Below are 23,101 nucleotides of genomic sequence, written 5' to 3'. Positions count from 1 at the left end.
TATAGTGATGTGTATAGTGATGTGTATAGTGTATAGTGATGTGTACAGAGATGTGTACAGTGTATAGTGATGTGTATAATGATGTGTACAGTGATGTGTATAGTGATGTGTACAGTGATGTGTACAGTGATGTGTACAGTAATGTGTATAGTGATGTGTATAGCGATGTGTACAGTGTATAGTGATGTGTATAGTGATGTGTATAGTGATGTGTATAGTGATGTGTATAGTGATGCGTATAGTGATGCGTATAGTGATGTGTATAGTGTATAGTGATGTGTATAGTGTATAGTGATGTGTATAGTGTACAGTGATGTGTATAGTGATGTGCATAGTGATGTGTATAGTGTATAGTGATGTGTATAGTGATGTGTATAGTGATGTGTATAGTGCTGTGCATAGTGATGTGTATAGTGATGTGTATAGTGATGTGTATAGTGATGTGTATAGTGATGTGTATAGTGATGTGTATAGTGTATAGTGATGTGTACAGTGATGTGTACAGTGATGTGTACAGTGATGTGTATAGTGATGTGTATAGCGATGTGTATAGTGTATAGTGATGTGTATAGTGATGTGTATAGTGATGTGTATAGTGATGCGTATAGTGATGCGTATAGTGATGCGTATAGTGATGTGTATAGTGATGTGTATAGTGTATAGTGATGTGTATAGTGTATAGTGATGTGTATAGTGTACAGTGATGTGTATAGTGATGTGCATAGTGATGTGTATAGTGTATAGTGATGTGTATAGTGATGTGTATAGTGATGTGTATAGTGAGGTGTATAGTGATGTGTATAGTGATGTGTATAGTGAGGTGTATAGTGAGGTGTATAGTGTATAGTGATGTGCATAGTGATGTGTATAGTGTATAGTGATGTGTATAGTGATGCGTATAGTGATGCGTATAGTGTATAGTGATGTGTATAGTGTACAGTGATGTGTATAGTGATGTGCATAGTGATGTGTATAGTGTATAGTGATGTGTATAGTGATGTGTATGGTGATGTGTATAGTGATGTGTATAGTGATGTGTATAGTGAGGTGTATAGAGTATAGTGATGTGTATAGTGATGTGTACAGCGATGTGTACAGTGTATAGTGATGTGTATAATGATGTGTACAGTGATGTGTATAGTGATGTGTACAGTAATGTGTATAGTGATGTGTATAGCGATGTGTACAGTGTATAGTGATGTGTATAGTGATGTGTATAGTGATGTGTATAGTGATGTGTATAGTGATGTGTACAGTGATGTGTATAGTGTATAGTGATGTGCTCAGCATGTCCAAATAAAGGTTAACAAAGGTTATGCAGATGGTCAGTTGATAGTGTTATGCAGATGGTCAGTTGATTGATCGTGTCAGTTGATAGTGTTATGCAGATGGTCAGTTGATAGTGTTATGCAGATTGTCAGTTGATTGATCGTGTCAGTTGATAGCATTATGCAGATGGTCAGTTGATAGTGTTATGCAGATGGTCAGTTGATTGATCGTGTCATTTGATAGCATTATGCAGATGGTCAGTTTATAGTGTTATGCAGATTGTCAGTTGATTGATCGTGTCAGTTGATAGCATTATGCAGATGGTCAGTTGATAGCATTATGCAGATGGTCAGTTGATAGTGTTATGCAGATGGTCAGTTGATTGATCGTGTCATTTGATTGCATTATGCAGATGGTCAGTTGATAGTGTTATGCAGATTGTCAGTTGATTGATCGTGTCAGTTGATAGCATTATGCAGATGGTCAGTTGATAGTGTTATGCAGATGGTCAGTTGATTGATCGTGTCAGTTGATAGCATTATGCAGATGGTCAGTTGATAGCATTATGCAGATGGTCAGTTGATAGTGTTATGCAGATGGTCAGTTGATAGTGTTATGCAGATGGTCAGTTGATTGATCGTCAGTTGATCAGTTGATTGATCGTGTCAGTTGATAGCATTATGCAGATGGTCAGTTGATAGCATTATGCAGATGGTCAGTTGATAGTGTTATGCAGATGGTCAGTTGATTGATTGTGTCAGTTGATAGTGTTATGCAGATGGTCAGTTGATAGCATTATGCAGATGGTCAGTTGATAGCGTCATGCAGATGGTCAGTTGATTGATCGCGTCAGTTGATAGCATTATGCAGATGGTCCGTTGATTGATCGTGTCAGTTGATAGCATTATGCAGATGGTCAGTTGATAGCATTATGCAGATGGTCAGTTGATAGTGTTATGCAGATGGTCAGTTGATAGTGTTATGCAGATGGTCAGTTGATAGTGTTATGCAGATGGTCAGTTGATTGATCGTGTCAGTTGATAGCATTATGCAGATGGTCAGTTGATAGCATTATGCAGATGGTCAGTTGATAGTGTTATGCAGATGGTCAGTTGATTGATCGTGTCATTTGATTGCATTATGCAGATGGTCAGTTGATAGTGTTATGCAGATTGTCAGTTGATTGATCGTGTCAGTTGATAGCATTATGCAGATGGTCAGTTGATAGTGTTATGCAGATGGTCAGTTGATTGATCGTGTCAGTTGATAGCATTATGCAGATGGTCAGTTGATAGCATTATGCAGATGGTCAGTTGATAGTGTTATGCAGATGGTCAGTTGATAGTGTTATGCAGATGGTCAGTTGATTGATCGTCAGTTGATCAGTTGATTGATCGTGTCAGTTGATAGCATTATGCAGATGGTCAGTTGATAGCATTATGCAGATGGTCAGTTGATAGTGTTATGCAGATGGTCAGTTGATTGATTGTGTCAGTTGATAGTGTTATGCAGATGGTCAGTTGATAGCATTATGCAGATGGTCAGTTGATAGCGTCATGCAGATGGTCAGTTGATTGATCGCGTCAGTTGATAGCATTATGTAGATGGTCCGTTGATTGATCGTGTCAGTTGACAGCGTTATGCAGATGGTCAGTTGATAGCGTTATGCAGATGGTCAGTTGATTGATCGTGTCAGTTGATAGCATTATGCAGATGGTCAGTTGATAGTGTTATGCAGATGGTCAGTTGATTGATCGTGTCAGTTGATAGCATTATGCAGATGGTCAGTTGATAGCATTATGCAGATGGTCAGTTGATAGTGTTATGCAGATGGTCAGTTGATTGATCGTGTCATTTGATTGCATTATGCAGATGGTCAGTTGATAGTGTTATGCAGATTGTCAGTTGATTGATCGTGTCAGTTGATAGCATTATGCAGATGGTCAGTTGATAGTGTTATGCAGATGGTCAGTTGATTGATCGTGTCAGTTGATAGCATTATGCAGATGGTCAGTTGATAGCATTATGCAGATGGTCAGTTGATAGTGTTATGCAGATGGTCAGTTGATTGATCGTCAGTTGATCAGTTGATTGATCGTGTCAGTTGATAGCATTATGCAGATGGTCAGTTGATAGCATTATGCAGATGGTCAGTTGATAGTGTTATGCAGATGGTCAGTTGATTGATTGTGTCAGTTGATAGTGTTATGCAGATGGTCAGTGATAGCATTATGCAGATGGTCAGTTGATTGATAGCGTCAGTTGATAGCATTATGCAGATGGTCCGTTGATTGATCGTGTCAGTTGACAGCGTTATGCAGATGGTCAGTTGATAGCGTTATGCAGATGGTCAGTTGATTGATCGCGTCAGTTGATAGTGTTATGCAGATGGTCAGTTGATAGCGTTATGCAGATGGTCAGTTGATAGTATTATGCAGATGGTCAGATGAGTGATTACTTTCAACTTTTTACTACAGTTTAGTAGTTCCACCCCTCCAAAACTCCACCCTAGGCTTGGGCGGTATACTGTATACCAAGAATACTTGGAAAAAAGCCTCAGGATGTTTTTTTCAGTGGTCTATATAGTTGTGAATATTTGTATCTACTTTTTAAGTAAATGCCTGCAGTCAACTTGTGCAATACGTTAGAAGATAAGTTTACAGTAATCCCCAGTCACATGTCATTTGTTTACAAGCACACAGTGACCAGAGAGCCTTGTGAGTCACTCGTGTAGCATGCACCAGATGATCAAATTGTAGTATAGAATTCACAACTAAATGTTTGCCAGCTAGATATCTTATAACTATAACTGTCTAACGGGTGATAGATTCTCTGCAGTTAGCTACCTAGCTAAGTGGTTAGCTTCTTCCAAAATCAAGCATTTGCTTGGTTACAGCAGAGAATCTCCTCCTGGATCACGAGCCTTGCTGGCTAATATTTGTTTTTTTCGTACATCAAACCGTGATTAGCATATTTTGTTTAGTTACTTGTATATAGTTTAGGTCAGAAACTGTACAAAAACGTTCGCAATGCGCTTGTTAGCATTTAGTATTCTCTATGCAATTTTACATGTACTTGTTAGCATTGCTAACCTTCGGGCGTGTCCAGAGATCAGTAAAACAAACAGGGACAGGATTTGGGTCAGGGAAACTCCAGATGCAGGATTGAGTAAGATGTATTCATGCCCAAAGAGCATTTAACATCATACAACATCTGTATGATTTAAAGCTGGTTCTATATTTGGGTAAAACAAAATGCATGGTATTGTCAAATGCCAGGCATGTTACTAATCATGTCATTGCTACATTGGCTAGACATACTATAGAGCAAGTTAAAAAGTACAAATATTTGGGTGTGTGGGTTGATGACAAGCTGAGTTTCACTGTGCATGTAGAGAGCTTGATGAGGAAGCTCAAACTGAGAATAGGTTTTTATTACCGGCATAAGGCTTGTTTTTCTCTGGAGGCCAGGAAGGAGCTGGTACGATGTACATTACTGTCGGTTTTAGATTGTAGTGATGTTATATATATGCAGGCACTACCCTGAGAGCACTTGATTCAGTATATCACGTAGCCCTCAGGTTCATTACAAATCAGAAACGTCTAACACATCATTGTCATCTCTACAGCGCTGTTGGCTGGTCGTCATTGACCTTGCGTAGGCTTAAACACTCGGCCTACACACTGAGCTGCTGCTGTGTGTGTGTGTGTCTAGTTACCTTGGGCAGGCGTAGACACTTGGACGACACCTCATACTCTATGTATGCCTCCTCCTGTCCCGTCCTTCCTCTTCCGCCCTCTGTATAACACAGCTCCTGGGCCCTCTGCAGCGACGCATCCAGCTCTGACATCCCATAAACGCACAGCGCCGAGCGATCCGTCGCCGTGGGCGTCGACGCCTGCCCCGCCGCCATGGCAACGAACAGCGCAGGTCGCCCCTGGTGTTTGGCGAGGGTAGCCCCCTGGGCGAGGTTATAACCCCCGGAACATTCTAACGGAACCTCCACGTAGGAGTAGAAGCTCCGGTCTCCGGCGCAGAGACGAGAAACGTAGGTCCGGTACTCCTTCCGGTTCCACATATCCCTCCGCGAGAACAGGAAGTAAACATGGTCGCCATGATGATGCGCGGAGATGAAGTAGTTGTTGTACTCAGAGTAGCTCCCGACAACCAGCTTCCCTAGTTCCTCGTCTTGAGAGAAGGCCTGGCGGGCGGGGGAGGAGCTGGGGGCCAAACGGCGAGTTGTGATTGGTGGGATGTCGCTGGGGCCTTTACTGGTGTAGCCACGCCCCACCAGCATAAGCCCCACACCCGTTTGGTTCAAGACCACACCCACGGTGGAGACGCGGGGGTCGTTGGCGGCGACGTACTGCGTGTCCACCGGGTTGGAGGATTGGTACAGTACCTCGGACACATTATCCAGACTCCTCTTCTCACAGATACCCTGGAACAGGGTTCCACACACGATCAGACGCCTCGCCCCGACCTCTGACCCAGCTGAAGCCAGACCCTCCTCTAGCAGAAGGATCTTATTAGCGTTGGGGGTCAGGTGTGCGGTACTGCAGTCCTTGGGGACGATGGGGGGCAAGCACTCGGCACTGTCCAGTTTGGGGCCAGTCTGACTGGAGGAGAGCACCTAGGATAAGTTTAAGGTAACATTAGAGAATAGAAGACTATAAAATACTGTGTTCCAAATGGCTCCTATTCCCTTTAAAGTGCACTACTTTTGACCAGGGCACATAGGGAACGCTATATAGGGGACACTATATAGGGGACACTATATAGGGGACACTATATAGGGGACACTATATAAGGGAGAGGGAACACTATAGGGGATAGGGAACACTATATAGGGAACACTATATAGGGGATAGGGAACACTATATAGGGAACACTATATAGGGGATAGGGAACACTATATATGGAACACTATATAGGGGATAGGGAACACTATATAAGGGAGAGGGAACACTATAGGGGACACTATATAAGGGATAGGGAACACTATATAGGGGACACTATATAGGGGATAGGGAACACTATATAGGGAACACTATAAAGGGGACACTATATAAGGGATAGGGAACACTATTTAGGGAACACTATGTAAGGGATAGGGAACACTATATAGGGGATAGGGAACACTATATAGGGGACACTATGTAGGGGACACTATATAAGGGATAGGGAACACTATATAGGGGACATATGAGTGATAGGGAACACTATATAGGGGATAGGGAACAATATATAGGGGACACTATATAGGGGATAGGGCACACTATATAGGGGACACTATGTAGGGGACACTATATAAGGGATAGGGAACACTATATAGGGAACACTATGTAAGGGATAGGGAACACTATATAGGGGATAGGGAACACTATATAGGGGATAGGGAACACTATATAGGGGACACTATGTAGGGGACACTATATAAGGGATAGGGAACACTATATAGGGGATAGGGAACACTATGTAAGGGATAGGGAACACTATATAGGGGACAGGGAACACTATAGGGGATAGGGAACACTATATAGGGGATAGGGAACAATATATAGGGGACACTATATAGGGGATAGGGCACACTATATAGGGGATAGGGCACACTATATAGGGGATAGGGAACACTATATAGGGGATAGGGCACACTATATAGGGGATAGGGCACACTATATAGGGGATAGGGAACACTATATAGGGGATAGGGAACACTATATAAGGGATAGGGAACACTATATAGGAGAAACTATATAAGGGATAGGGAACACTATATAGGGGAAACTATATAAGGGATAGGGAACACTATATAGGGGAAACTATATAAGGGATAGGGAACACTATATAGGGGACACTATATAAGGGATAGGGAACACTATAGGGGACACCATATAAGGGATAGGGAACACTATATAGGGGACACTATATAAGGGATAGGGAACACTATATAGGGGACACTATATAGGGGACACTATATAAGGGATAGGGAACACTATATAGGGGACACTATATAAGGGATAGGGAACACTATATAGGGGAAACTATATAAGGGATAGGGAACACTATATAGGGGAAACTATATAAGGGATAGGGAACACTATATAGGGGAAACTATATAAGGGATAGGGAACACTATATAGGGGACACTATATAAGGGATAGGGAACACTATATAGGGGACACTATATAAGGGATAGGGGACACTATATAGGGGATAGGGAACACTATGTAGGGGACACTATATAGGGGATACTGTATAGGGGATAGGGAACACTATGTAGGGGACACCATGTAGGGGATAGGGAACACTATATAGGGGACACTATGTAGGGGATAGGGAACACTATATAGGGGACACTATATAAGGGATAGGGAACACTATATAGGGGACACTATATAAGGGATAGGGAACACTATATAGGGGATAGGGAACACTATATAGGGGAAACTATATAAGGGATAGGGGACACTATATAGGGGATAGGGAACACTATGTAGGGGACACTATATAGGGGATACTGTATAGGGGATAGGGAACACTATGTAGGGGACACTATGTAGGGGATAGGGAACACTATGTAGGGCACATAATGTAGGGGATAGGGAACACTATGTAGGGGACACTATGTAGGGGATAGGGAACACTATGTAGGGGATAGGGAACACTATGTAGGGGACACTGTATAGGGGATAGGGAACACTATGTAGGGGACACTATGTAGGGGATAGGGAACACTATGTAGGGGACACTATGTAGGGGATAGGGAACACTATGTAGTGGACACTATGTAGGGGATAGGGAACACTATGTAGGGGACACTATGTAGGGGATAGGGAACACTATGTAGGGGACACTATGTAGGGGATAGGGAACACTATGTAGGGGACACTATGTAGGGGATAGGGAACACTATGTAGGGGACATTGTATAGGGGATAGGGAACACTATGTAGGGGATAGGGGGCAATTTTGGGACATAAAGAAACAGACAACATATATAGTGGGAGCGGTTTCTCGGACAACGATTAAGACTAGTCCTGGTCTAAAAAGAAAGCTCAGGGAGAATCTCCATCGAAAAGGCATTTTGTTCCAGAACTCAGCTAATCTGTGTCTGGGAATCCGCCCAATAGAGAGCTATGGACAAGTGATTTACAAACATTATTACCTGGAGGTCAGGGGACAGGTGGTAGAGATGGTTGACCGCTCCCACGTACAGATGACCAGACCTGGAGTCCTGGAGGAGGTGGCTGAGGGGAGATCCATCCAGGGAGAGGTGAGGGAAGGCCTGCCCAGCGTGAGAAGCCTTCTCTGGGTTAGGGTCCGGCTGGAGCTGGGTCAGGGCCTGGGGCTGTGGGGGCAGCAACAGTACCATACACCACCACCAGGTGGCAAGGGGGAACAGAGGGGGAGAAGCAGCTGGCATGGCACCAATTACCTGCTGGAGAAGAGAGGAGGAGAGGAAGAAGAAGGAAAGGAAGAAGGAGAGGAAGAGAAAGGAGAGGAAGAGGAAGAGAAAGGAGGAGGAGAGGAAGAGAAAGGAGGAGGAGAGGAAGAAGGAGGAGGAGAGGAAGGAGGAGGAGGAGAGGAAGGAGGAGGAGGAGAGGAAGAAGGAGAGGAAGGAGGAGGAGGAGAGGAAGGAGGAGGAGGAGAGGAAGGAGGAGGAGGAGAGGAAGGAGGAGGAGGAGAGGAAGGAGGAGGAGGAGAGGAAGGAGGAGGAGGAGAGGAAGAAGGAGGAGGAGAGGAAGAAGGAGGAGGAGAGGAAGAAGGAGGAGGAGAGGAAGAAGGAGGAGGAGAGGAAGAAGGAGGAGGAGAGGAAGGAGGAGGAGGAGAGGAAGGAGGAGGAAGAGTGGAAGGAGGAGGAGAGGAAGAAGGAGGAGGAGAGGAAGGAGGAGGAGGAGAGGAAGGAGGAGGAGGAGAGGAAGAAGGAGAGGAAGGAGGAGGAGGAGAGGAAGAAGGAGGAGGAGAGGAAGAAGGAGGAGGAGGGGAAGAAGAAGGAGGAGAGGAAGAAGGAGGAGGAGAGGAAGAAGGAGGAAGAGAGGAAGAAGGAGGAAGAGTGGAAGAAGGAGGAAGAGGAAGAAGGAGGGGGAGGAAGAAGGAGGGGGAGGAGGAGGAGGAAAGGAAGAAGGAGGAAGAGGAAGAAGGAGGAAGAGGAAGAAGGAGGAAGAGGAAGAAGGAGGGGGAGGAGGAGGAGGAAAGGAAGAAGGAAGGAGGAGAGGAAGAAGGAGGAGAGGAAGGAGATGACAAACAACAGTAAGAGGAGATTCACCTCAGACTCTTACCTACTATATCCTAACTAGGTTTTAGCCCAACTCTGTTCCTGGAGAGAGAGCTTCCTGTAGGTTTTAACTCCAACCCTGTTCCTGGAGAGAGACCCTCCTGTAGGTTTTAACTCCAACCCTGTTCCTGGAGAGAGACCCTCCTGTAGGTTTTAACTCCAACCCTGTTCCTGGAGAGAGACCCTCCTGTAGGTTTTAACTCCAACCCTGTTCCTGGAGAGAGACCCTCCTGTAGGTTTTAACTCCAACCCTGTTCCTGGAGAGAGACCCTCCTGTAGGTTTCAACTCCAAACCATTTTGAATTCAGGCTGTAACAAGTCAAGGGGTATGAATAATTTCTGAAGGCACTTCATCTGAAAAAAAAACTTTAAAAACGTATTCAAAGCTCTTCCACCTTCACATACACGACAGCAACAGAAGACCCTATAGTGACAGGTGGGGCTGAGGCAGCAACAGAAGACCCTATAGTGACAGGTGGGGCTGAGGCAGCAACAGAAGACCCTATAGTGACAGGTGGGGCTAAGGCAGCAACAGAAGACCCTATAGTGACAGGTGGGGCTGAGGCAGCAGCACAGACCCTATAGTGACAGGTGGGACTGAGGCAGCAGCAGAAAACCCTATAGTGACAGGTGGGACTGAGGCAGCAGCACAAGACCCTATAGTGACAGGTGGGGCTGAGGCAGCAACAGAAGACCCTATAGTGACAGGTGGGGCTGAGGCAGCAGCAGAAGACCCTATAGTGACAGGTGGGGCTGAGGCAGCAGCACAGACCCTATAGTGACAGGTGGGGCTGAGGCAGCAACAGAAGACCCTATAGTGACAGGTGGGGCTAAGGCAGCAACAGAAGACCCTATAGTGACAGGTGGGGCTGAGGCAGCAACAGAAGACCCTATAGTGACAGGTGGGGCTGAGGCAGCAACAGAAGACCCTATAGTGACAGGTGGGGCTGAGGCAGCAACAGAAGACCCTATAGTGACAGGTGGGGCTGAGGAAGCAGCACAGACCCTATAGTGACAGGTGGAACTGAGGCAGCAACAGAAGACCCTATAGTGACAGATTGGGCTGAGGCTCAACAAAGGCCTTGTGTTCGTGAGAGAAAACAAGATCATGTTGTTTCGTCTTCCCACACGTGATCGGGATGTTTTGATGCTGGTCCCAGAGAGCAACACACACCTGATAAAACACTTCAGAGCGCGTGTGTGTGTGTGTGTGTGTGTGTGCGCGTCAACACGTGCAGCCCCTTGATACGAAACTTCTTGTTTTAGTCATGAAAGTAAACAGAAAGTGAAGTCTGCCAACAGTGACTCTGAAGATATAGATAAACACTAGAACAGAGGTACCATGAGAAGGACCAGGAGAAGGAGTAGGACTAGGACCAGGACCAGGAGAAGGACCAGGCCCAGGAGAAGGAGTAGGACCAGGAGTAGGAGAAGGACCAGGAGTAGGACCAGGAGTAGGACCAGGAATAGGACCAGGAGAAGCACGAGAGGGACCAGACCACAGACCGGGACAACACATCTGGGACCAGACCACAGACCGGGACAACACATCTGGGACCAGACTACAGACCGGGACAACACATCTGGGACCAGACTACAGGACAACACATCTGGGACCAGACTACAGAACAACACATCTGGGACCAGACTACAGAACAACACATCTGGGACCAGACCACAGAACGGGACAACACATCTGGGACCAGACTACAGAACAACACATCTGGGACCAGACTACAGAACAACACATCTGGGACCAGACTACAGAACAACACATCTGGGACCAGACCACAGGACAACACATCTGGGACCAGACCACAGGACAACACATCTGGGACCAGACCACAGAACGGAACACCACATCTGGGACCAGACCACAGAACGGAACACCACATCTGGGACAACACATCTGGGACCAGACTACAGGACAACACATCTGGGACCAGACCACAGAACAACACATCTGGGACCAGACCACAGGACAACACATCTGGGACCAGACCACAGAACGGAACACCACATCTGGGACCAGACCACAGAATGGAACACCACATCTGGGACAACACATCTGGGACCAGAGTACAGAACAACACATCTGGGACCAGACCACAGAACACATCTGGGACCAGACTACAGAACAACACATCTGGGACCAGACCACAGAACGGGACAACACATCTGGGACCAGACTACAGAACGGAACAACACATCTGGGACCAGACTACAGAACAGAACAACACATCTGGGACCAGACTACAGAACAGAACAACACATCTGGGACCAGACTACAGAACAACACATCTGGGACCAGACTACAGAACAACACATCTGGGACCAGACTACAGAACACCACATCTGGGACCAGACTACAGAACACCACATCTGGGACCAGACCACAGAACACCACATCTGGGACCAGACTACAGGACAACACATCTGGGACCAGACCACAGGACAACACATCTGGGACCAGACCACAGAACGGAACACCACATCTGGGACCAGACCACAGAACGGAACACCACATCTGGGACCAGAACACAGAACGGAACACCACATCTGGGACAACACATCTGGGACCAGACTACAGAACAACACATCTGGGACAACACATCTGGGACCAGACTACAGAACAACACATCTGGGACCAGACTACAGAACAACACATCTGGGACCAGACCACAGAACGGGACAACACATCTGGGACCAGACTACAGAACGGGACAACACATCTGGGACCAGACAACGGGACAACACATCTGGGACCAGACAACGGGACAACACATCTGGGACCAGACCACGGGACAACACATCTGGGACCAGACCACAGGACAACACATCTGGGACCAGACCACAGGACAACACATCTGGGACCAGACCACAGGACAACACATCTGGGACCAGACCACAGGACAACACTTCTGGGACCAGACCACAGGACAACACATCTGGGACCAGACCACAGGACAACACATCTGGGACCAGACCACAGGACAACACATCTGGGACCAGACCACAGGACAACACATCTGGGACCAGACCACAGGACAACACATCTGGGACCAGACCACAGGACAACACATCTGGGACCAGACCACAGGACAACACATCTGGGACCAGACCACAGAACGGAACACCACATCTGGGACCAGACCACAGAACGGAACACCACATCTGGGACAACACATCTGGGACCAGACTACAGGACAACACATCTGGGACCAGACCACAGAACAACACATCTGGGACCAGACCACAGGACAACACATCTGGGACCAGACCACAGAACGGAACACCACATCTGGGACCAGACCACAGAACGGAACACCACATCTGGGACAACACATCTGGGACCAGACTACAGAACACCACATCTGGGACAACACATCTGGGACCAGAGCACAGAACAACACATCTGGGACCAGACCACAGAACACATCTGGGACCAGACTACAGAACAACACATCTGGGACCAGACCACAGAACGGGACAACACACCTGGGACCAGACCACAGAACGGGACAACACACCTGGGACCAGACCACAGAACGGGACAACACATCTGGGACCAGACCACAGAACGGGACAACACATCTGGGACCAGACCACAGAACGGGACAACACATCTGGGACCAGACCACAGAACGGGACAACACATCTGGGACCAGACTACAGAACAACACATCTGGGACCAGACTACAGAACAACACATCTGGGACCAGATCACAGAACGGGACAACACATCTGGGACCAGACCACAGAACGGGACAACACATCTGGGACCAGACCACAGAACGGGACAACACATCTGGGACCAGACCACAGAACGGGACAACACATCTGGGACCAGACCACAGAACGGGACAACACATCTGGGACCAGACCACAGAACGGGACAACACATCTGGGACCAGACCACAGGACGGGACAACACATCTGGGACCAGACTACAGGACGGGACAACACATCTGGGACCAGACCACAGAACGGAACACCACATCTGGGACCAGACCACAGAACGGGACAACACATCTGGGACCAGACCACAGAACGGGACAACACATCTGGGACCAGACCACAGGACAACACATCTGGGACCAGACCACAGGACAACACATCTGGGACCAGACCACAGGACAACACATCTGGGACCAGACCACAGGACAACACATCTGGGACCAGACCACAGGACAACACATCTGGGACCAGACCACAGGACAACACATCTGGGACCAGACCACAGGACAACACATCTGGGACCAGACCACAGGACAACACATCTGGGACCAGATTACAGGACAACACATCTGGGACCAGACTACAGAACGGGACAACACATCTGGGACCAGACCACAGAACGGGACAACACATCTGGGACCAGACTACAGGACAACATATCTGACCCCAGACTACAGGACAACACATCTGGGACCAGACTACAGGACAACACATCTGGGACCAGACTACAGGACACCACATCTGGGACCAGACTACAGAACAACACATCTGGGACCAGACTACAGGACAACACATCTGGGACCAGACCACAGAACAACACATCTGGGACCAGACCACAGAACGGGACAACACATCTGGGACCAGACTAACTAATACTTCGGACTTGATTCATTTCTCCCTTTGCAGTAAAATTACTAGAACAAACCCACGTGTACTTTTGCTGCATAGAGCTCTCTCCTCCCTCCTACCCCAAAGTCCAGAGGCTTATCGGCACACTGCAAGCTGGCTTTATCAACCAATACGTTGAATATCATTTCACATTCAAAAACAACTAAATAATATTTGGGATGAGGAGTAGAGGACTAAGAGAGAGAGAGAGAGAGAGAGAGAGAGAGAGAGAGAGAGAGAGAGAGAGGTTCATCTTTAATTTATGTTGCAGAGCAGAGACGTCTCAGGGCTCTAGATATAAAAGAGAAAGGGGTTCGTTCCAAATGACATACTATTCCGTATATAGTACACTACTTTTGACTATTAGGGTGAATTGCCCTGACATGATCAGTATGCGCATAACATGTTAATCTCTTCTCCCTTTCACCTTCAAAAGGGTTTTACTAGTTAGAAAGGACAGTTTGCAACGCTATTTCAATGAAGGCCCTCCGTTGTATAACAGTTTACATGATCCCATTCTGAAAGGAGGCATCAGAGAGCGAGGAACGTCTCACCTTTACTGACGTGTTCACAGGGCCCGTTGATAATGTAATAACGACACACTGAGGTAGAGAGAGTGAGACACTTCATCAAGTGTTCTCGGGCGTGAGCAGTGCAAGTCTCTCGCGGAGCAGCACGATTCATTCAAAAGTTTCGCAGACAAAGTTAGTGTAGCGTGTCCAGTGTAGCGTGCCTGTTAGACTGTCTCTCTCACTGCAACACACATTCAAAAAGTGTTATTAGCAGTAATCTCATGTTATTAGCAGTAATCGCGTACTATTAGCAGTAATCTCATACTATTAGCAGTAATCTCGTACTATTAGCAATAATCTCGTACTATTAGCAGTAATCTCATGCTATTAGCAGTAATCGCATGCTATTAGCAGTAATCGCGTACTATTAGCAGTAATCGCGTACTATTAGCAGTAATCTCGTGCTATTAGCAGTAATCTCGTACTATTAGCAGTAATCGCATGCTATTAGCAGTAATCTCGTACTATTAGCAGTAATCTCGTACTATTAGCAGTAATCTCGTACTATTAGCAGTAATCGCATGCTATTAGCAGTAATCTCGTACTATTAGCAGTAATCGCGTACTATTAACAGCAATCGCATGCTATTAGCAGCAATCGCGTACTATTAGCAGTAATCGCGTACTATTAGCAGTAATCGCATACTATTAGCAGTAATCGCGTACTATTAGCAGTAATCTCGTACTATTAGCAGTAATCTCGTACTATTAGCAGTAATCTCGTACTATTAGCAGTAATCGCATGCTATTAGCAGTAATCGCGTACTATTAGCAGTAATCTCGTGCTATTAGCAGTAATCTCGTACTATTAGCAGTAATCTCATGCTATTAGCAGTAATCGCATGCTATTAGCAGTAATCTCGTACTATTAGCAGTAATCGCGTACTATTAGCAGTAATCGCGTACTATTAGCAGCAATCGCGTACTATTAGCAGCAATATCGTACTATTAGCAGTAATCTCATGCTATTAGCAGTAATCGCATGCTATTAGCAGTAATCTCGTACTATTAGCAGTAATCGCGTACTATTAGCAGCAATCTCGTACTATTAGCAGTAATCTCATGCTATTAGCAGTAATCGCATGCTATTAGCAGTAATCTCGTACTATTAGCAGTAATCGCGTACTATTAGCAGTAATCGCGTACTATTAGCAGCAATCGCGTACTATTAGCAGCAATCTCGTACTATTAGCAGTAATCTCGTACTATTAGCAGTAATCTCATGTTATTAGCAGCAATCCCGTGCTATTAGCAGCAATCTCGTGCTATTAGCAGCAATCTCGTGCTATTAGCAGCAATCTCGTGCTATTAGCAGCAATCTCGTGCTATTAGCAGCAATCTCGTGCTATTAGCAGCAATCTCGTGCTATTAGCAGCAATCTCGTGCTATTAGCAGCAATCTCGTGCTATTAGCAGCAATCTCGTGCTATTAGCAGCAATCTCGTGCTATTAGCAGCAATCTCATGTCACATATACATGAACCACAAACACTTTCAAGCCTCAGAAAGGCAGTGATATAATTCCAATGTAACGTTAGGTCCTGTATCGTGACTAACTCAATCAGATGGGCCACACCATAGCAGAGTACAGGAGGTCGACCCAGTGTCAAAACAACCCATTTCACAGTACAGGAGGTCGACCCAGTGTCAAAACAACCCATTTCACAGTACAGGAGGGAGGTCGACCCAGTGTCAAAACAACCCATTTGACAGTGTGAAGTTTGACTGAGCTGCTTTTGCAATATCAGCACTCAGCCCTTCTCTCTTCTCTTACATGGTAATAGGAGTCCTGTGGCTAAGACACAAAAAAGATCTGGTGACTGACTGACTGAGGGGGGGAGAGCGAGAGAGGTGGGGGGAGAGCGAGAGAGGAGGGGAGGGGAGAGGATGAGCGAGAGAGGAGGGGGGTGAGAGCGAGAGAGGAGGGGAGGGGATGAGCGAGAGAGGAGGGGGGTGAGAGCGAGAGAGGAGGGGGGTTAGAGCGAGAGAGGAGGGGGGGGGTAGAGCGAGAGAGGAGGGGGGGGTAGAGCGATGAGAGGGGGGGGGTAGAGCGAGAGAGGGGGGGTAGAGCGAGAGAGGGGGGGTAGAGCGAGAGAGGATGGGGGGTAGAGCGAGAGAGGAGGGGGGGGTAGAGCGAGAGAGGAGGGGGGGTAGAGCGAGAGAGGAGGGGGGTAGAGCGAGAGAGGCGGGGGTAGAGCGAGAGAGGAGGGGGGTAGAGCGAGAGAGGAGGGGGGTAGAGCGAGAGAGGAGGGGGGGTAGAGAGAGAGAGGAGGGGGGTAGAGCGAGAGAGGGGGGGTAGAGCGACAGAGGGGGGGGTAGAGGGGGGTAGAGCGAGAGAGGGGGGTAGAGCGAGAGAGGGGGGGGTAGAGCGAGAGAGGGGGGGTAGAGCGAGAGAGGGGGGGTAGAGCGAGAGAGGGGGGGTAGAGCGAGAGAGGAGGGGGTAGAGCGAGAGAGGAGGGGGTAGAGCGAGAGAGGAGGGTAGAGCGAGAGAGGTGGGGGGAGCGAGAGAGGTGGGGGGAGCGAGAGAGGTGGGGGGGAGCGAGAGAGGAGGGATAGAGAATTAGAGAGGGGGTAGAGAGAGGAGAACGGTCATCCCTACTGCCTCTGATCTGGAGGACTCACTGAACACATATGCTTTGTTTGTAAATGATGTCTGACTGTTTGAGTGTGCCTCTGGCTATCCGTAAAATAAATAAAATAAAAATGTTGCGAAGTGGTTCGCTTAATAAGTCATTTGAAATTATTTAAACTTTTACTTTTGATACTTACAGTGGGGCAAAAAAGTATTTAGTCAGCCACCAATTGTGCAAGTTCTCCCACTTAAAAAGATGAGAGGCCTGTAATTTTCATCATCGGTACACTTCAACTATGACAGACAAAATGAGGGAAAAAAAATCCAGAAAATCACATTGTAGGATTTTTAATGAATTTATTTGCAAATTATGGTGGAAAATAAGTATTTGGTCAATAACAAAAGTTTCTCAATACTTTGTTATATACCCTTTGTTGGTAATGACAGAGGTCAAACGTTTTCTGTAAGTCTTCACAAGGTTTTCACACACTGTTGCTGGTATTTTGGCCCATTCCTCCATGCAGATCTCCTCTAGAGCGGTTTGCTGGGCAACACGGACTTTCAACTCCCTCCAAAGATGTTCTATGGGGTTGAGATCTGGAGACTGGCTATGCCACTCCAGGACCTTGAAATGCTTCTTACGAAGCCACTCCTTCGTTGCCCGGGCGGTGTGTTTGGGATCATTGTCATGCTGAAAGACCAAGCCACGTTTCATCTTCAATGCCCTTGCTGATGGAAGGTTTTCACTCAAACAAAATCTCACGATACATGGCCCCATTCATTCTTTCCTTTACACGAATCAGTCGTCCTGGTCCCTTTGCAGAAAAACAGCCCCACAGCATGATGTTTCCACCCCCATGCTTCACAGTAGGTATGGTGTTCTTTCTTTGCAACTCAGCATTCTTTGTCCTCCAAACACGACGAGTTGAGTTTTTACCAAAAGGTTCTATTTTGGTTTCATCTGACCATATGACATTCTCCCAATCTTCTTCTGGATCATCCAAATGCTCTCTAGCAAACTTCAGACGGGCCTGGACATGTACTGGCTTAAGCAGGGGGACACGTCTGGCACTGCAGGATTTGAGTCCCTGGCGGCGTAGTGTGTAACTGATGGTAGGCTTTGTTACTTTGGTCCTAGCTCTCTGCAGGTCATTCACTAGGTACCCCCGTGTGGTTCTGGGGTTTTTGCTCACCGTTCTTGTGATCATTTTGACCCCATGGGGTGAGATCTTGCATGGAGCCCCAGATCGAGGGAGATTATCAGTAGTGTTGTATGTCTTCCATTTCCTAATAATTGCTCCCACAGTTGATTTCTTCAAACCAAGCTGCTTACCTATTGCAGATTCAGTCTTCCCAGCCTGGTGCAGGTCTACAATTTTGTTTCTGGTGTCCTTTGACAGCTCTTTGGTCTTGGCCATAGTGGAGTTTGGAGTGTGACTGTTTGAGGTTGTGGACAGGTGTCTTTTATACTGATAACAAGTTCAAACAAGTGCCATTAATACAGGTAACGAGTGGAGGACAGAGGAGCCTCTTAAAGAAGAAGTTACAGGTCTGTGAGAGCCAGAAATCTTGCTTGTTTGTAGGTGACCAAATACTTATTTTCCACCATAATTTGCAAATAAATTCATTAAAAATCCTACAATGTGATTTTCTGGATTTTTCTTTCTCATTGTGTCGGTCATAGTTGAAGTGTACATATGATGAACATTACAGGCCTCTCTCATCTTTTTAAGTGGGAGAACTTGCACAATTGGTGGCTGACTAAATACTTTTTTACCCCACTGTAAGTATATTTTAGCAACTATATTGACTTTTGATACTTAAGTACATTTAAAACCAAAGACTTTTACTCAAGTAGTATTTTACTGCATTGTCATTTTTAGAGAATTTGGCGTTTTTTAATTTTTTTATTTGTGTCCAACTGGCCTCCCAACCACAGACCAGGACCTCTACATCCAGCTTCCTGTGGGATCGTCTGAGACCAGCCACCCAAGACAGCTGATGAAAACTGTGGATTTGCACAACTAAAGAATTTCTGCAGAAACCGTCTCAGGGAAGCTCATCCGCGTGCTCACTGTCCCCACCAGGGCAGTTCAGCATCGTAACCGACTTCAGTGGGCAAATGCTCACCTTCGACGGCCACTGGCACGCTGGAGAAGTGTGGTCTTCACGGCTGAATCCTGGTTTCAACTGTACCAGGCAGATGGCAGCGTTGAGCGGTTTGCTGATGTCAACATTATGAACAGAGTGCCCCATGGTGGCGGTGGGGTTATGGTATGGGCAGGGATAAGCTACGGACAACATACACAATTGCATTTTATTGATGTCAATTTTGCAGAGATACCGTGACGAGATCCTGAGGCCCATTGTCGTGCCATTCATCCGCCGCCATCACCTTATGTTTCAGCATGATAATGCACAGCCCCCATGTTGCAAGGATCTGAACACAATTCCTGGAAGCTGAAAATATCCCAGTTTTTCCATGGCCTACATACTCACCAGATATGTCACCCATTGAGCATGTTTGGGATGCTCTGGATTGTGTGCCACACCAGATACTGACTGGTTTTCATGAGGCAAATGGTGGTCACACCAGATACTGACTGGTTTTCATGAGTCAAATGGTCACACCAGATACTGACTGGTTTTCATGAGGCAAATGGTCACACCAGATACTGACTGGTTTTCATGAGGCAAATGATCACACCAGATACTGACTGGTTTTCATGAGGCAAATGATCACACCCAGATACTGACTGGTTTTCATGAGGCAAATGATCACACCCAGATACTGACTGGTTTTCATGAGGCAAATGATCACACCCAGATACTGACTGGTTTTCATGAGGCAAATGATCACACCCAGATACTGACTGGTTATCTGATCCACACCTTTACCTTTTATTTCTAGAAATCTTCTGAAATTGTTGCATGTTCCTCGTTCCACAGAACTCCAGTAATTCCACAGAAACTACTGACAGACAGACACACTCAAAGCACGTGAAAGACCGATAAAAAACCCCACAGACAAACAATAAATCTGAAGTACACCCTCACACAAAAGAGAGAAGCAGCAGAACAATCCTTTGAAGGTATTAGGGAGGCAGACACACGCTGAGACACTACAGAACAGACTGTCCGAGCTGCCCATGTTGCTGAGACTCAGCTAGGCTCTGTGTGTTCAGCACAGGAAGCCACCATTATTACAATCTGCCTTTCTTTATGAGAGCTGGTTCCACTCGCCTGGCTTCATGCAACAACAACAACAAACATTTCTATATCTCTGCCGTGTGTTTTCTGTGTAGATTATATATTTTCTATTATAATTGAACATGGGTCAAATGGGAGGAGGCAGAGAAACATGTTCCCTTTAGGTTCAATAAGCATAACATCTATTTCTACATTGGTCTGAGACAAGGTAGTTCTCAGCTACTATGTTCTTGCCCATTGGCTTCTCCTTAAGACAAACAAACACCACTGGAGCTGGGGTTTAGATGATGCAATGATCATTTGGGTCAATGTTAGAAGTAACTTAAGGAAGGAATGCTCACTGTGAGAGTCCTGAATAGCTATCAACTTTGATTGTCTAGGATTTAAAAAGTGGAGGAAGCCTCTCCACGAAGTCCTATTGTCTGGGGAGGAAGCCTCTCTATGAAGTCCTATTGTCTGGGGAGGAAGCCTCTCTATGAAGTCCTATTGTCTGGGGCTTAAAGGTGGAGGAAGTCTCTCTACGAAGTCCTATTGTCTGGGGCTTAAAGGTGGAGGAGGCCTCTCTACGAAGTCCTATTGTCTGGGGAGGAAGCCTCTCTATGAAGTCCTATTGTCTGGGGCTTAAAGGTGGAGGAGGCCTCTCTACGAAGTCCTATTGTCTGGGGAGGAAGCCTCTCTATGAAGTCCTATTGTCTGGGGCTTAAAGGTGGAGGAGGCCTCTCTACGAAGTCCTATTGTCTGGGGAGGAAGCCTCTCTATGAAGTCCTATTGTCTGGGGAGGAAGCCTCTCTATGAAGTCCTATTGTCTGGGGAGGAAGCCTCTCTACGAAGTCCTATTGTCTGGGGAGGAAGCCTCTCTACGAAGTCCTATTGTCTGGGGCTTAAAGGTGGAGGAAGCCTCTCTATGAAGTCCTATTGTCTGGGGAGGAAGCCTCTCTATGAAGTCCTATTGTCTGGGGAGGAAGCCTCTCTACGAAGTCCTATTGTCTGGGGAGGAAGCCTCTCTATGAAGTCCTATTGTCTGGGGCTTAAAGGTGGAGGAGGCCTCTCTACTAAGTCCTATTGTCTGGGGCTTAAAGGTGGAGGAAGCCTCTCTACGAAGTCCTATTGTCTGGGGAGGAAGCCTCTCTACGAAATCCTATTGTCTGGGGCTTAAAGGTGGAGGGAGCCTCTCTACGAAGTCCTATTGTCTGGGGAGGAAGCCTCTCTACGAAGTCCTATTGTCTGGGGAGGAAGCCTCTCTACTAAGTCCTATTGTCTGGGGAGGAAGCCTATATCTATATCCTGCAGGGGCTCAAACCCCCTGACTTTTTCCACATTTTTTTTTTACGTTACAGCCTTATGATAAAAGTGATTAAATAGTCCCCCCCCCCCTTCAATCTACACACAATAGCCCATAATGACAAAGCAAAAACAGGTATTTATATGCATTTTTGGGGGGCAAATTTATAACAAGTATTCAGACCCTTTACTCAGTGCTTTTTGCAGTACCTTTGGCAGCGATTACAGCCTGGAGTCTTCTTGGGTACAAGCCTACACGCTTTGCACACCTGTATTTGGGGAGTTTCTCCCATTCTTCTCTGCAGATCCTCTCAAGCTCTGTCAGGATGGATGGGGAGAGTCGCTGCACAGCTATTTTCAGGTCTCTTAAGAGATGTTCGATCGGGTTCAAGTCCGGGCTCCGTCTGGGCCATTCACTCAAGGACATTCAGAGATTTGTCCTGAAGCTACTCCCGTGTTGTCTTGGCTGTGTGCTTAGGGTTGTTGTCCTGTTGGAAGGTGAACCTTCGCCCCAAGTGTGCTGTCATGCGTTTTACTGAGGATTGGCTTCCGTCTGGCCACTCTACCATAAAGGCCTGATTGGTGGAGTGCTACAGAGATGCTTGTCCTTCTGGAAGGTTCTCCCATCTCCACAGAGGAACTCTGTCAGAGTGACCAGCGGGTCTTGGTCACATCCCTGACCCTTCTGCCCCGATTGCTCAGAATTGGCCTGAAGGCCAGCTGGCCGTATATTTCTTTACCCCAGTTTTCTCCCAATTTCGTTGTATACAATTGGTATATATAGTCGTATCATCGCTGCAACTCCCATACGGACTGGGGAGAGGTGAAGGTCGAGAGTCGTGCGTCCTCCGAAACACAACCAAGCCACACTTCTTCTTGACACAATGCCCACTTAACCCAGAAGCCAGCCGCACCAATGTGTCAGAGGAAACACCGTAACACCTGGCGACCGTGTCAGCGTGCACTGCGTCTGGCCCACCACAAGGAGTCGCTAGTGCGCGATGGGACAAGGACATCCCTGCTGGCCAAACCCTCCCCTAACCCGGGGGTCTCCCGGTCGCGGCCGGCTGCGGCAGAGCCTGAACTCAAACCCAGAATCTCTACTGGCACAGGAAGATTTTTGGTGGTTCCAAACTTCTTCCATTTATGAATGATGGAGGCCACTAAATTAATAAAATGTGGGAAAAGTCAAGGGGTCTGAATACTTTCCGAATGCACTGTACACCTATAGCTCATCTCTTGGCAGTAGTACTGTAGACTACTTTATCACTGACCTCAAACCAGTCTCTTAGCGTGT

The 23,101-nt window shown here is 46.7% G+C and overlaps 1 protein-coding gene across 1 annotated transcript in view; it reads right to left on the bottom strand.

The window, feature by feature from the left end:
• Positions 1-23,101, bottom strand: part of LOC109884267 (plexin-B3-like) — a 203,929-nt gene that overhangs the window by 118,273 nt on the left and 62,555 nt on the right. Inside the window, 2 exon segments of the mRNA XM_031803673.1 lie at positions 4,988-5,902; positions 8,437-8,709. Of these exon segments, the coding sequence (XP_031659533.1) occupies positions 4,988-5,902; positions 8,437-8,694 (1,173 nt within the window). The 5' untranslated portion in view covers positions 8,695-8,709.

This window comes from Oncorhynchus kisutch, linkage group LG24, assembly GCF_002021735.2.
Source record: "Oncorhynchus kisutch isolate 150728-3 linkage group LG24, Okis_V2, whole genome shotgun sequence".
Classification (NCBI taxonomy): domain Eukaryota; kingdom Metazoa; phylum Chordata; class Actinopteri; order Salmoniformes; family Salmonidae; genus Oncorhynchus; species Oncorhynchus kisutch.
The sequence above is the reverse complement of the archived record's forward strand: the minus strand, read 5'-3'. Positions and strand labels throughout refer to the sequence as shown.